At 33.8% G+C, this 17,217-nt stretch overlaps 1 protein-coding gene across 2 annotated transcripts in view; it reads left to right on the top strand.

The window, feature by feature from the left end:
* LOC126893423 (uncharacterized) overlaps window positions 1–7,934 on the top strand; it is a 131,579-nt gene extending 123,645 nt beyond the window's left edge. For both annotated transcript variants that reach the window (XM_050663589.1, XM_050663590.1), the window contains exon 4: window positions 776–7,934. In XM_050663589.1, coding sequence (XP_050519546.1) covers window positions 776–843 — 68 coding nt within the window. In that variant the 3' untranslated portion in view covers window positions 844–7,934. The remainder of the gene's footprint in view (window positions 1–775) is intronic.
* Window positions 7,935–17,217: the final 9,283 nt, after the last annotated feature.

The following is a 17,217-nucleotide window of genomic DNA, read 5'->3' on the forward strand; positions in this document are numbered from 1 at the left end:
TGCGCCCAGTAAAATAAAAATTCACCCTCGTGCCTAAAGTAGTAAAATGGGTTCGCACGTAAATAAATAAATAAATAAATAAATAAATAAATAAATAAATAAATAAAGAAGTATAACTTCAATAAAAATATAAAACGTGAAGTAAAGCTCAATATAATACAAGATCTTAATAAGACCTTTTTTGATATACAGGGTGAGTCACCACTAACGGGACGGAAGATTACAGCGAAATGGTAAAAGATTTGAAAAAAATTAAATTAATAGTTTGTAAGTTGATCAATACTACATTCTAAAATTATTATGAGATATACAGGGTGTCCCAATAAATTGCGGCTTATCAAAGTTATATTTTTCTTATGGAACACCCTATATTTTATTGCATTTTCTAATTGTGCGCAAAAAATAAGGTATAATTTTATAAGGCTTCCCTATACCTATGTACAGAGTGTTCTGAGTTACGTTGACTTTTCTTAAAATGTAGAGTTTTAAAAAAAACGCTTATTCTCAAGTTATTTAAGAAATTATTAAAAAAATTACTTTTACATCTAAATAGTTGGATATTGGTTGAATGTATTCCATGATTGATTATTACACATTTATTTACAGTTTTTAAACGAAACATTTGCGGATATATACGTTTATAGAGCAAAATGTCATTATTTTTTATGTCGAATTACCCCTGAAAGTTTGCCACACTTATTTAGAAACACCCTGCATAATATTTAATAATTTGATGACTTCTTAGAAATATTTCTTAACAAATTTTTTGTTTTAGGGGCAGGAATGAACATGAATTTGCCTGGATTACTGATTCTAGTGGCTGCACTGGCCAAAGTTTACTAAAATGCGTGGAGATTTTCGCCCAGAAATATAGATAACTTCGCACAAGTATAAAAACTGCACCTTAGAAACAGATAGATTAATTTTGTCAGCTTTGAGCTTCAATTTTTTATCTGTATAGTTCGAAAATTTCGTTGAATGTGATTTTTAACACTTTGGCTACCAATGATACTGTGATGATTCTGCGCTGTGGTACCATATGTATCACCGGTGATTAACCTTCTTGGTTTATTTCTGGACCATGTGTATCACCGGTGATACCATGCAGAGTGTAGTTTAGATGACCATTAATACCGTTGGTATAAAAAATCAGGCAAACAGAGGGTGCCGGTGGGATGTAAGTGAACCTAATAGCATGTCGGACAAGTGGGTATCAGGGGTGATTCATCTTAGTCAAGTTGCAAAAGTAATAAGAAAATAGCAAGATTTGAGGACTATAATTAAAACAATCACGCATTTTTTGCTGAATATTTTATTACAAAAAGTTACAGAAAAAAGATACATTGTAACAGATAAAAATAATATCTTAGTGTCTTTTTTGAAAACAGTCCAAATATAGCGCCGGAGAATTTGGGCAACTATTTATTCCATACTGTGAGCCCGCCCCGGTATGAAAAATGTCCTGATTCGGTTTCTTTGCGGATTCCTGTTCAAAAATGTCCCTTTTGAACAAATCAGAAGCTGGAAAATACTAAAACTATACTCTCCTGGTTCATTCACATACTATGTGAATCACCGGTGATCACAAGCAAATCCCGCCCAAAAGTTATTCCGGTATGATATTTAAGTCGTCCAGAGCGACATCTACGAATCGAAGAATAAATTTATAACCGCAGTGTGATTGGTACCAGACAGAAATCAATGCAAATTTATGCCGTATAACAGCGACTGAAGCTGATGTATCACCGGTGATTCATATGGGAGCCCAAGTGTTTTAAAGTGTTGCTTACATGTAGGTAATATGTGTCAAAAACTATTATTTTCAAACACAGGATGTACCTGCAGGTTTTTGTAAAGTTTTCTGGTAGTTACATAACTAGATTGTGAAATTTAAATATTTTTAACTAATGTAATAGTTTGTTAATTTATAGGACACTTTCTAGTACCTGATATTGTACTAAATCGTAAAATGAATTTACATTGGAGGAATAAAGTAATATATTACGTATTGAAAATAACTTGTTCAACACAATGTTGTTGTAGATTGTAGATCAGGTATACCAATTATACCATAGTTTTTTCAAAATTACTAATAAAAACGTGTGGTAAATGTCATCTATATTAGGTATTTAGAATATTTTAATGACTATTATTTTGTGATAACTGACACTTGTTTTTACACAAATTATTATCTCCTAAATTTGCTTTTTTACTTTTTTCCTACCTTTAAAAACGTCTCTATTTGTCATTTTTATCTCTTCAGAAACTGCTTTCCCGTCTTGCAACACTGTAAATTAGGATATCGCACCACTGACTAGCCACTCTGCAGCGCTACTGAGTGGATCCACAAAGTGGCTTAAACAGGCGATTTTGTAGCGCCAATGATTTTGTAATGGAAGCCACTAGCAGCGAAGATCGGCGACAGTGGCTGGCCCTCATCAAAGAACTCTATAGCTCTAGTGGCTGGCCACAGTCGCCGATCCTCGCTGCTAGTGGCGTCCATTACAAAATCATTGGCGCTACAAAATCGCCTGTTTAAGCCACTTTGTGGATCCGCTCAGTAGCGCTGCAGATTGGCTTGTCTGTTTCTGTTCTTAAACATATTTTCCAGTTGCAAGTTGTTTTAATAAAACTGAAAGGGAATCATTTTCATGTTATAAATGATGAATTAATGAACTAATATAGGCAACTCTTATCACATGGTTGGATATTTAAATCGGCAGAATACTGAAATTACGCAAATATGCGGTTCCCGCAGTCAAAGGGTTAATGAGAGTTACTTGCTTATTTGTGTGACATGAACACTTTTTTAGGAGGTTTTTGCCATCTTCATCTTTACACCCGCAAAGGTCTTATTTCTGGTTGTTGCACCGAATTGAATAGCCACTCATTTTGTAAAATTTTGGAATAGTTTTGCTTACTTATATAGCTCGGCATACGTCAGTAGCTTTCTTGAGTGTTATTTATGATTTTCTAAGTAATTTCTCTACCGTAGTGTTGGTGTAGATGTCTACTTTTTCTTATAAACAATGTGTTTTGGGAAAGACCATATCGAAGAAGACGGTCGAGAAAAAGATAGAAAGCAATAGAAGATAGAAAGATAGCAGGCCTAGAGGATCTGGGGGAATGGAAATGGGAGTGAGACAGTGGGAAATAGTGACACTAGCAATAAAATAGTAAACGCAACGAATACTTACGAAGAGTTGTGACAACCTTGATGATAATAACACTTTTTTAAAGAGATTTTTATAATTCTGTAAGAAATCTGTAATCAAATGCACTGAATAATACTATTAAACTTTTCTTGGCAGAGCGCGGTACTTCAAATTTCTTCTTTAAACATTAAACCTGCACCAAACGAAAAGATCTTATCCAGATATCTTATCCTAAGATAAGTTCCAAAACTTCTTTGTTTACTAGGTTTAAAAGAATTGCTAGTTTTGTGCTTTTTGGTTTTGAGGTCAACTCAGTAGAAGTTAAGGAATCAAACACTTGGGTAAATTTAGCCAATTGTGAGAGATGTTTGTTTCCATTCGATGCTAGATGTTTAGGGGGCTTAACCATGAGCTCGATGATGCCGGCACTTTTTTAAGCTGGAACTAGATACAGTAGGTACTAATATATAGGTATCCAAAAACAAGAATTGATTGCATTCTGTAAACAATGTTTACACCTTACTCCATGTGTTGGATTGCGTGGTTCAATAAAACACTTCTTTTACATGAGGTAACGGAGGGCTCTACCCTTGTACCCACATGACATGAACCAGCGTATAGTTCCTGATCAGTAGCATCTATTTAGTCATATGATAACAGTTGCCTATAAATATTAAGGGTTCATTTTATACGATTAGGACTTCCTATCTAAACTACTGCTGAAGACTTTAATTTGAAGACTGAAGAAAACACCTTAAATCCAGTTTCAAATTAGCTTGGTCTGTGCGCATCACACTATGGCGCAGTTTGGATGAGTCTTGAAATGTTTAGTATATTTCACATGTCTTTTATTTCTGGTTTAAAAGAGTTTATCTAGAGGTTGCAATGGTGCAAGTTTGGAACAAATCAGGAAGAGTTAATGATCAGTCGTAATACATTGAATTGAAAGACTTGTAATCCCTGTACTAAATACAGGTGTTTCTCAACAAAACAGTGCATGGTAGTAATGCAAAATATGGTTCGATTGTTTTAGATGTTACAGGGTATGTAGCTTAAGAGTCTATGAAAAAGTCTGTGTGCAGGCGTCCCTTGATTTTCATGTGGCTAGTAATGAAGCATGTTATGATTAGAAGCTAATTCCTGCCTTTTTTTCAGTAGTACCTACTTACTTCCGCCTTATTAGTACATTGTTAGGTTAGTTCGTCCAGTATTCAATTCATATACTATTACACTGGTATTTCTAGTTACATACAGTGTATACGTCTTTATTTATAAATTTCAAATTTTTTTAAAAGATAATGGAGAAACATATCTTTTTTCTAAAATTCATTTCTCAGTTGCTATTGAATATGAAAAGCTGATAATTTAACATACTGTTCTACTAATCTTGCTTAACCAACAGAAAATCAGATACTTATTTCAAAAATATTTAATAATTTAATCAATTTATTGAAAAAGTCTTACAACTTCAATTTCTACACCACAACGGTTTAGAATTTTATATGTGTGACATGAAAAATTCATATGGACATGCAAAAAATATAGTCACGCACGAATTTGTAGAACCTCTAACTACTGTGAGAAAAAAGAAATGAGTTATTAAACATTTTGCAAATTGATTTTTTGCTTTATAGCGACGCCACCCTTGCGCAGCTTTAGAACAATAATTAATAGCTTTGTAAAAATTATGTAGGCCCCAGATAATAATGGGTGCGTTCGGATGACCATAGCGGCTGGCGGTCAGCAGAAATCGGCTGAGTGGTTGTATCCAGCCGTGATAGGGAAAGCTTAGTAAATCTCTCAGCGGCTGGCTTCCAGCGGTGACGTCTGACAGCTACTGCTGGCTCAGCTGTCCAGCCGCTGTGGTCGTCCGAACGCACCCAATCACTTAGAGCTAGTAGCTAGTCTTATGTTGTCAGCATGTGTATCTCTATAGTTTTCGATATAAATGAGAAAATCTTGGGAAACCGTGGTTTTCACTCTTTAAAAAAAATGAGATGAAATGAAATTGTTTCTTACCTCCTTACTAATGTCCAAATCATAGATGATATCCAACACTTATGATTTTATTAAAGCTTCAGGTTTTTAGTTAAATTGCCATCTCTTCGTTTAATAACATGAGTGGGGTGTAGGAGATTCTAATAGGTTCTCTACTATTATTAAACTTTATTAATATCGAGATACTATGTCCAAAAACTTATCTAATTAAAATGAAATCGACGTGTAGATATTCATCTGGCTTTTATACTCAAAATGAGATGATTTTTAGCAGATCCAGACGTTCAACAGTATTTATTTTTCTGTACAATTACTGTAGTGTTTGTACAGAATGGGTGTACGGAGTAATATATGCACTGGGGCTATGAACAAAATAATAAAGGGTAAAGAAATATTGCGTCATACAAAAATAAGAGAATAAAAAACGATAAGTAGACCTACAATTCTATAGTGAGCACGTAAAGGTTGGAATAAATTCATTTTCTCAAGAACGGACGATTTTGGAAAAAAATCCCGAAACAGGTCAATTTTTATTTTTAAATTACGTCTTTTTGGCATATATATCATACTAGTGACGTCACCCGTCTGGGCGTGATGACGTCATCGATGATTTTTTTAAAAGAGAATAGGGGTCGTATGGTAGCTCATTTGAAAGGTAATTCAATTCTTTATTCAGTAATATAAACAATAACATAATTATTTATACAGGGTGCCTAAAAAAATTTTTTTTGAATTAAATTTATTGACATAAAAAGAAGAATGTGTGTAATTTATTTAATTCAAAATACATTTTACTGCTATCAGAAAACAGAAAAAAATGTTTTTTGGCAAGTAAATGTTGTTTTTTGCTTAAATTCAATATTAAAGCAGCCACCCACCAGCCTCGTGACAATTTGAACATTTAATTTAAGCCAATATCAATGATTATTTTTCAAATATTCATTTTTTTATGTTTTCTGAGAGCAGTAAAATGTATTTTGAATTAAGTAAATTACATATATTCTTCTTTTTATGTCAATAAATTTAATCCAAAAAAAATTTCTTTGGACAACCTGTATAAATAATTATGTTAATGTTTATATTATTGAATAGAGAATTGAATTACCTTTCAAATGAGCTATCACACGACCACTATTCTCATTTAAAAAAATCATCGATGACGTCATCACGCCCAGATGGGTGACGTCACTAGTATGATATATATGCCAAAAAGTCGTAATTTAAAAATGAAAATTGACGTGTTTCGGGATTTTTTTCCCAAATCGTCCATTCTCGAGAAAATGAATTTATTCCAACCTTTACGTGCTCACTGTATATGGGACCGAGACATGGACTATGAATAAAACCATACAGAAGCCTGGGAAAGAAAGCCAATTCGCAGAATATTTGGTGGAAAAGTAGTAGAGGTAGAATGGAGAATAGTGAGAAAACGCAGAGTAGAATGGCTCGATCATCTAGGAAAAATGCAGGAAGGTAGACAAGTAGAGAATATGGGTTGGAAAGCACTTTAGCGCGAAAAAAAAAAGAGGAAGACCAAGAAGGAAATGGAGAGATGCAGTAATAGAAGATGTAGGTGAGTTGGTAATAAGATATTTGAAGCTGAAAGCTAAGAAGAGAAAACAATGAAAATTATCCATCCACCAATGGTCCTAAAAGACCTGTTAACGCTGTACATACATACATACATATACTGTAGGTTCCAGATAATTTGCTGGGAAATTTCAACCGATGTTCTACACACTGTTGTTGTTGTTTTATGTTCTATTTAGGATATAGGGTAGGATTCTTTATTAGATTAGGGTCAGGACAGGTTTTGTTATCTCTGTTTAGGATTTTGGTGGTCCTTCTCCAGGATTTGTGGTTGATTTTTAGTGTATCCTACAAATAAATGCCAACTGGGTGGTACTTTTTGGGCATTTGGTGATGGGGATGGCCGTTGAGATGTCGAGTCAGACCAGAAAGAAGCTGGTTGGACGTTGTTGTTCTTTCCAGTTGTGTAGTGAAAGTTTATATATACAGTGATGAGCGCGCTAATATCCGGAAAAATAACGCAAAAGATGGAAAACATAGAGAGATCATAATGGAAACTATCGATATAAACGTATAAATTAACATTACATTACCTACATAGTTTCTCATCTTTAGACGTCTGTGACAAGAGCATTTTATAAAATTCTCCTGTCACAGTGACAGTTGTCATACTCCTCCGATACGTCTAAAGGTGGGAAACTATGTAATGTTAATTTATACGTTTATATCGATAATTTCCACTTCTACAAGTTTCATCTTTTTGCTTCACAATGTATTATGTTTTCCATCTTTTGCGTTATTTTGCCGGTTAGCGCACTCATCACTGTATATAATTTATTATATCATAATTTATATTATATGTCGGTACAAAAATTTGGTCTACATAGATTGTCAAATTTTATGTAAAGTGTAAATTCCTTTTACGGTTATGTCAAACTTAAAATGAAAGGCTTGAATTATTAATCGTTAATGTTTTGCAAATTTTATATTTATTTTTGTTAAAATAATTACCAATTTGATGCATTGACAAGTACAACTAGAATTAGGTTAAATTTTTATATTATATAGTAGTTTCTACACATTCACATCTATACTTACCACATTGATTTCAATATCACGATAAATGTATTGTAAATGCACAATTAAAAGGAATAAATAACAAATTACAATATATTGCGGTAAACTTTATTGTAATTTTATATGTCAGAATAACGCCTTGTTTATAAATAAACCAATAAAATAATACAATAATGTTTTACTGTCGATACGCCACTTGGAAAAATTTTTTCCGGGCCATTTTTTTAAATATAAAACTTTAATATCATCATTTTATTGATTATTTAACATTTTTATGTTGACAAATTATATTTTTGTTGAGATTAGGCAAGCGACAATTGGTTGTAATGATAACTACATTTTTCTTAGTTTTTGACGTTTCGACGGAAATCGTTCTCAAAAAGGAATTTTTGATGTAGTACTAGTATTACAAAGAGCACTGAACGCTAGCATGCTGGGAAAAAGACCGCTTGGAAAGCCAAGAAAGCGCTGGGAAGACACAGTAAACAGCGACGCACAAGCACTTTTAGGAGTATGTGTATGGAGAAGAGCAGCCACAGACAAACAAGGGTGGAGGCAAAAAATAAAGGAGGCCAAGGCTCAATTTGGGCTGTAGTGCCGTAGAAGAAAAAAAATTAGTATTACATTCTAGAAATTGTCGACTTTTTTTGCGTCCCACCAATTCAATTTGATGTGAATTCTTAAAAAAATAACGTATTCAAAATTTAATTTTACCAAAACGTTGAAAATTCGGATGGCCTGGATGCCTTGTCCGGGACATGACTTCGTAATTCGGGCCATGTCCCGGATTTTTCGGGCTAGTTGGTCACACTAGGGCCCGTATTCATAGTCGAGACTCAAGTCAGTGTCGATGCTCAAGGCCGACCTTAAACAAATTCTTATACAAATTTGTATACAAATTTTTTCAAGGTCGGCCTTAAGCATCGACGCTGACTTGAGTCTCGACTATGAATACGGGCCTAAGTATGATCCAAGCGTTGTCCCTCCCAAGAAACATTCAGTTTTATATGCGCCAGATGGTTGTTGACATGGAATGCACATACTTGGGTTTTAGTAGGGTTTGGCTTTAATGAGTTTTGTTTGTAGTAAGTTGACATAATTTTTAAAACCTCTTTCAAATGCATTATTAAAAGAAATAAATAATAAATTACAATATGGTGCGGTAAACTTTATTGTAATTTTATATGTCAGAATAACGCCTTATTTATATAAACCAATAAAAAATACAATAATGTTTTACTGTCGATACGTCACTTATCAAATCGATTGAATATACTGCACAGATGATGCAAACATCATTTACTTTATTTACTTTTTCGTGTCTGGATCCGACTACAGTTTTGCTGCCCAGTTTTGGGCTACGTCTACACCATTTGTATTTGCGAGCCATAAATCATCGAGGGTGCACTGTGATGGGCAAAGTCTGCATACTCTCAGGTGCTCCACGTTCTGTATTTCCCCGCATTCACAAACTGCGTCGTTATCTGTCTTGATGCCCCATTTTAATGAGGTTCTGTTTTCCAGGGGCAACACCTGTGTGTATGCGGTTGAGTGTCCGACGTATTCTCATTCCATTAGGCCGTTTTGGATGTAGAAGGAACAGTTCGGGTGGTTCGACGCTGACATTCCTCATAAACATTTTCCTTGATTTAAGTCAGCTGGTTCCTGGCCGTTCGTCAAACCCGTATGATTGGTGCCTTTCATCGAAAGTTTGCCTGAACTTCCCCACATATTGTGAAGCGCATCTACGGTCGTCTGGTGATCCGAATGCAGCTACCCAGTACAGTAGGGCAGAGGGGTAGGTTTCATACAACGGGTAGTTAGTCTAAATGTTTCATTTAACGCCGTGGTGACTTGTTGGGCGTGTCTAGATCTACCCCAGACGAGGCAAGCATATTCCCCTGTTGAGAGACATAAGGCTTCAGCTGTTGACTTTAAGACCTGGGGTTTGCACCCCACTTGCTCCCTACAAGTTTCCGGAGAAGGTTGTTTCTCGTATAAACTTTTTGTCTTGTGCTCTTACAGTGGAATTTATATGTTAGTGACCGGTCTAGTATCACTCCAATATATTTGGGCCTATCAGTATGATCCAAGCGTTGTCCCTCCCAAGAAACATTCAGTTTTATCAAAAATGAAAAACCATTTTCAATTTCGTTGCAACACGAAACTAGAGCCGCATCATTATTCCAGTTCAATCAGAGAGTGCAGCAAGCACCTCTACCAGTTTCGAAACTTATTAGTCTCTCATCATGAGGCACATGTGCTGCTCTCTCTGACCCAACTAGTACAAACCCAGACGTGCAGTCACGGATTGCAACGAACGAAATGGCAGGGATGCCCTAGCAGCAACTGCTAGCAAAAGACTAAGTTTTCAATCTAATAGCACATAAAACAACATCAAAAAATGTTACTCTACATCCTAGCAGATTGAAAACAATGGGAAACTTCTCTGGTAACACCTCCGAGGCTTCTAAAATTTGCAAGCCATAACGGATGCTGAGACTAAGGAAGATGAGGGTATTTTACAATTTATAATTCACGTCCCATCTGCTCAGCGCGGTAAAGTTCCAACGAGAATGGTTCCCTTCGTACTCCAATCAGAGTAAACATGTAAATCAAAAATGAATAACCATTTTCAATTTCGTTGCAACACGAAACTACAGCCGCATCATTATTACAGTTCAATCAGAGAGTGCAGCAAGCACCTCTACCGGTTTCGAAACTTATTAGTCTCTCATCAGGAGATGCGGCTGTAGTTTCGTATTGCAACGAAATTGAAAATGGTTATTCATTTTTGAGTTACATGTTTACTCTGATTGGAGTACGAAGGGAACCATTCTCGTTGGAACTTTACCGCGCTGAGCAGATGGCACGTGAATTATAAATTGTAAAATTCCCTCATCTTCCTTAGTCTCAGCATCCGTTATGGCTTGCAAATTTTAGAAGCTTCGGAGGTGTAACCAGAAAAGGTTCCCATTGTTTTTATTCTGGTGGGATGTAGAATAGCATTATGTTCTTTTATATGCCATTAGAGTGAAAACTTAGCCTTTTTGCTAGCAGTTGCCGTTAGGGCATCTATGCCATTTCGTTCGTTGCAATCCGGGACTGCACGCTGTGGTTTGTTTTGGTTGGATCAGGGAGAGTAACATATGTGCCTCCTGATGAGAGACTAATAAATTTCGAAACCGGTAGAGGTGCAAATTCTAGAAGCCTCGGAGGTGTAACCAGAGAAGTTTCCCATTGTTTTCAATTTGGTAGGATGTAGAGTAAGATTTTTTGATGTTGTTTTATGTGCTGTTAAATTGAAAACTTAGTCTTTTTTTATTCAGTTTTATATGTGCCAGATGGTTGTTGAGATGGAATGCACATACTTGGGTTTTAGTAGGGTTTGGCTTTAATGAGATTTATTTGTAGTAAGTTGACATAATTTTTAAAACTTCTTCCAAATGCACTATTGAAAGGAATAAATAATAAATTACAATATGATGAGCCAAACTTTATTGTAATTTTATGTCAGAATAACGCCTTGTTTATAAATAAACCAATAAAATAATACAATAATGTTTTACTGTCACTACGCCACTTGTCAAATCGATTGAATATATTGGACAGGTGACGCAAACATCACAAAATGTGTGTACACAACATTTAACACTTAAGGGTACAGGTGGACCGAAATAGTTATAGACAACTTCTAGTTGATCTTTCGCTTCGCTCATTCTGCAATTCACATGAGTGCCTTAAAAATGTACTTTTTAACACGTGTACTTTGTACGCACGTAAGAAGTTATACTTCTATTATATGATTTCAACGAAATAAATATACTTTCAACAGATTATTTGTATATAAAGATTAAACTAATTTTTACTTACTACTTTCCAAAAAATTTTATTAAAACAATACTAAAAATAAAAAAAAGGTTAGATAACACACGGACTAGAACCGGGGACCTCTCGATCTCCGGTCGAACGCGCTACCACCGAGCTAAACTCCCTTTGCTTTGACATTTTAACAGACCATTTAATAGACCAACTGAGATATAAAAATACTTTAAAATTTATTTAATATAAATATTAATATCTCTTGGCAACACTGTTCATAAGAGTCTGTACTGAAAGGTGACAGTGGAACGCAGTATAGGAGAATATCAAGCCGGTTTTAGGGCAAACAGATCAACAATAAATCAACTATTCACGCTGAGACAGCTTCTAGAAAAGGGATGGGAGTGTAAGAGACACATACACAATCTCTTCATAGATATTCGACAGGCATATGATAGCGTAGAAAGAATCCAAGTATGCAATACCATGGCGGAGTTCTCAATACCAAAGAAACTCATTCGGATGACCAAAGTACGTGTAAATAATAAACTGTCTGGCAGCTTCGATATCAACAGTGGACTAAAACAGGGTGATGCGTTATCTCCACTACTTTTTAACCTTGTATTAGAAAAAGCCATGAGGTCGGTCGAAATAAAAACAGAATTGCTATCGGGTCAAGGTTCCAAGCTATTACTAGCATACGCAGATGACATTGATCTAGTTGGAGACTCCATCCTATCCATAAAAGTCATTTTCAATAAGGTAGAAGGAGCAACAAGTGAAGTAGGGCTGAAAATTAATTAAGAGAAGACGAAATATATGTGTATAAATAAAACGACACGAAGAGACAGGATAGGACAAAATGTGACGGTCAACACCTTCAATTTCGAAAGAGTAAAACGTTTTAAGTATCTTGGGGCCGTAATCACAGCTGACAACGATGTTACTGAAGAAATAAAAGACAGAATCCAATCGGAAAATCGCTGTCTATTCGCACTGGATAAGCTTATAAAATCATAAAATCTGACAAGAAGTTCAAAGATCAAAATCTACAAATCCATCCTCAGACCTGTACTAACATATGGATGCGAAACGTGGACCATGACCAACGCAAATAAAGAAAAGCTCAGACGTTTTGAACGAAAAATACTTTCGTACTTCACCACATCACCACAAACCAGTAAAGGATCAGAACCAATATCGAATTAAAAGCACTCTACAACCACACCGATATTGTCCAAGAAATTAAATCACAGCGACTAAGTTGGGCAGGCCACGTGCACAGACTTCATAATGAGAGACTAGTAAGACTGGTATAGGAGGAGATTCCTACAGGCAAAAGACCACACTCGGACGTCCCAGAATGCGATGGAGAGATAACATCCAAGCAGATCTCCGGAAAATGAACATTCCATTTGACCCTAGGTTGATGGAAGACCGAACAGATTGGAAAAAAGTTGTACAGTAAAAAAGGGCCCACCCAGGGTTGTAGCGCTATGTGATGATGATGATTTTCAGGAGATTCTGTATGTACCATATGTAGCATCTGTGTGAAGATATATTTAGATTATTTGTAAGAACTGTGGCAACTCTGTAATTTAAGCCCCAAATGAATTATTAAGCCCTTCTCCAGTTTGAGCGCATTTCACGTCTATTACTATACCGGTCGGAGTGTTGCAGCTGAATAAAAAAACTGCACAAGAACTTACAAGGATAAAAAGTGATGTACTTTTTAACACAGCCATAATTTATTTTGGAATGTATACATGACAACTTACATATTAACCTATAATTAAATACAAACATACTATAAATTGGTATAATTATAAAAGAATACAAAAAGTTACCAACCAATGCTACTAAATGGTTTTATACATAGCACATAGCAACGCATGAAGAAACTAAAAATACAAAATACTGTAAAAAAGGACAAAAATTTTTGTTTTGCTATTAAAAAAATATTTAAAATTATTAATACAAGCAATGTCAATTTTAGAAAATCTATAGAGGAGTATTTTTCGGTTATGTTTCATATTTCAAAATTACGTAGATTCAATTATTTAATTTTGAAACACCCAACTTTAAAATAGGAACATGGTGCAACCTTTAAAGATACTCAGAAGAAAACTATTCCTTTTAAATTGTAAATCCTCTACAGAGATCTTCCGGTGGCATTGCTGGTTCTAATTACTATAATTATCTATCTGTGGCTTTGTAAACAAAGAACCCCATTCTTATACAAACTAAATATGTACTTATCATTACAAAAGAAAATTCAATATTAAAAAATGTATTTAAATGTAGGTACCTACTAGGCATTGAACACTTCTGTTCGATAAACAGAAACAAAGAACTGAAAAGTGAGAATAAAATTTAAGAGGCAATCTCTATTTAAAATATAAATAATAAATATATTAATATAATTAAATTATAATGATATAATTTCAAGTTTTTATTAAAATATAATCCAAAAAGCTTATATTTACGTCAAATTTCAATAAAAATAGTAAAAAATAATCATATAATAAATAATAACACTAGGTTTTTTAAAATTTGTTATCAAAAGACTATAAAATAATGCTGACAAAAACTTTTTCCAAGCTAAAAACTTAGCTTTATGATGCTTTGACTGGAAGCTGGATTATATGTTATACAGTGAGCACGTAAAGGTTGGAATAAATTCATTTTCTCGAGAATGGACGATTTTGGAAAAAAATCCCGAATCAGATCAATTTTTATTTTTAAATTGTAACTTTTTGGCATATATATCATACTAGTGACGTCACCCATCTGGGCGTGATGACGTCATCTCTGATTTTTTTAAATGAGAATAGGGGTCGTCTGATATCTCATTTCAAAGGTAATTCAATTCTCTATTCAGTAATTTAAACATTAATATAATTATTTTTACAGGGTGTCCAAAAAATTTTTTTAATTAAATTTATTGACATAAAAAGAAGAATGTGTGTAATTTATTTAACTCAAAATACATTTTACTGCTATCAGAAAACAGGAAATAATGTTTATTTGACATATTGCTTAAATTCAATATTAAAGCAGCCATCAACCTTACTCTTGATAGTTTGAACATTGCAAATAAACATTTTTTTCTGTTTTCTGAGAGCAGTAAAATGTATTTTGAATTAAATAAATTAGATGCATTCTTCATTTTATGTCAATAAATTTAATTCAATTTTATTTTGGACACCCTGTATAAATAAATATGTTATTGTTTATATTACCGAATAGAGAATTGAATTACCTTTCAAGTGAGATATCACACGACCCCTGTTCCCATTTAAAAAAATCATCGATGACGTCATCACGCCCAGATGGGTGACGTCACTAGTATGATATATATGCCAAAAAGTCGTAATTTAAAAATAACAATTGACCTGTTTCGGCATTTTTTTCCAAAATCGTTCATTCTCGAGAAAATTAATTTATTCCAACCAAGATTATATACCGGGTGTCCACTTATATTTTCCCTCATTTTAACTGCCTATAACTTCTAAACGGCTAAAGATAGAAATATGCGGTTTTAGCTGAAATGTTTTATTTTAGTAAAAGTTTTGTCTAAATGGATTGAATTTTTCATATCGCTTTCAAATACGAAAAAAAATGGCGGATTTTTGAAAAAAACGTTGTTGACTTTTTTTAATGGAACACCCAATATATTTTTTTGTAAATTAAAAGAAAGGTCATTCACCTATCCAGCGATATAAAGTTTTTCAAAATCGGTTGTCAAATCACTGAGTAATTAATTTTTAAAGTGAGGGGTGCAACGTGGATATCACATACCTAAATAACATAACTGAGCAAAATGATATTATGTTATGTGATTTCCACATTACATCTCTCAGTTTAAAAATTAATTGCTCAGTCATTTGGCAACCGATTTTAAAAATTTTTATATCGCTGGATAGGTAAATGACCGTTTTTTAAAGATACAAAAAATATACTGGGTGTTTTAATAAAAAAAGTCAACGTTTTTTTCCTAAATCCGCCATTTTTTATTTAAAAGCGATATAAAAAATGGTCACTTACCAAAAACTTGAAAAAACGGTCATTTATCTATCCAGCGATATAAAAATTTTTAAAATCGGTTGTCAAATGACTGAGCAATTAATTTTTAAAATGAGAGATGCAATGTGGAAATCACATAACTTGGTTAGTTATGTTATTTAGGTATGTGATATCCACGTTGCACCTCTCATTTTAAAAATTAATTACTCAGTGATTTGACAACCGATTTTGAAAAACTTTATATTGCTAGATAGGTGAATGACCTTTCTTTCAATTTACAAAAGAATATACTGGGTGTTCCATTAAAAAAAAGTCAACAACGTTTTTTTCAAAAATCCGCCATATTTTATTTCGTATTTGAAAGCGATATAAAAAATTCAATCCATTTAGACAAAACTTTTACTAAAATAAAACATTTCAGTGAAAACCGCATATTTTTATCTTGAGCCGTTTAGAAGTTATGGGCAGTTAAAATGGGGGAAAATATAAGTGGACACCCGGTATTATGTTGATATCTAACAGTTAAACAAAGTTTAAAAAAAATAAAAGATGAAGCAAATGTAAATAAAATGGATAGCGATTTGTCAGAAAGCAGTATAACAAGCTACATCTTGAGGACGAACCATTTGGAAAAGAAGAACAGCAAGGACATCACAAAATCAACATACATTTCTGGAACTGATGCAGTATTTGAGAAGCGGGATCAATGATATTAAAGATGATAAATATCAAAGAACTCGTAAAGAAATAAAAAAAAAATAGAAGAAAAATTAGGAAACGGTCTCAAGGAAAAATCAACAAATTCGACAAGAATAGGTTCAAAAGACTGGCTAGGTGAACATAAAAGAGAGAAACCAAAGTTGTAACTGCATGCCTAGCAGTGGACAGAACGTAACATATAAAGAGATTGACTATATGATTATATGTATATTCAATCAGTGGACATAGGAATTTTTGGTGTAGTGTTTTCTGTGTATATACCGGAATTTTTCAAATACATCATTGAGAAGGATGGCTTCTACCCTAACTCAGTGTATTGTTCTGTTAAACACTATGCTAGACGATTTATTCTGCAAACTGAATTGAAGTTCAACTATTTATGTCTGTATAAATGTCAGTATGTACTTTCAAATTAGGATAATAATTTACCCGGTTTCTTAAACGACGTTGCCAGATTTTTAGAAACTCCGGAAATCTAGTATTCATAAATAGTAATCTCGAAAAATTGCACCATCTTTTGTAAAATCTGTAAATGAAAACAAATACTATAAAATAGCACAGATAAAAACTAAACTTTTGACAGGTTGCCTGTAAGCTGGTTTTTTCATAGTTGCTATCGTCAATAGAGAATGGACAACAGTTAGAAGTTAATAAAAATAAACGAAAAAGCAAAGCCAACTTGCGACTTTTAAATTAGAGCATTAATCTAGCCGGTTCCTCGAAAGACGTTGTCAGATTTTTAAAAAGTCCGAAAATCGAATGCTAATAAAATCTAAAACTGAAAAATTGATTAATAAATAACAACACAGACAATATGAATGTAAGAAGACAATGTAAATAATAACAAAAGCCTTTTGACTGTAAGCTGGTTTTTCCGTCTTGCTATAGT

The sequence above is a fragment of the Diabrotica virgifera genome, chromosome 10 (assembly GCF_917563875.1).
Source record: "Diabrotica virgifera virgifera chromosome 10, PGI_DIABVI_V3a".
In the NCBI taxonomy this organism is placed as follows: Eukaryota; Metazoa; Arthropoda; class Insecta; order Coleoptera; family Chrysomelidae; genus Diabrotica; species Diabrotica virgifera.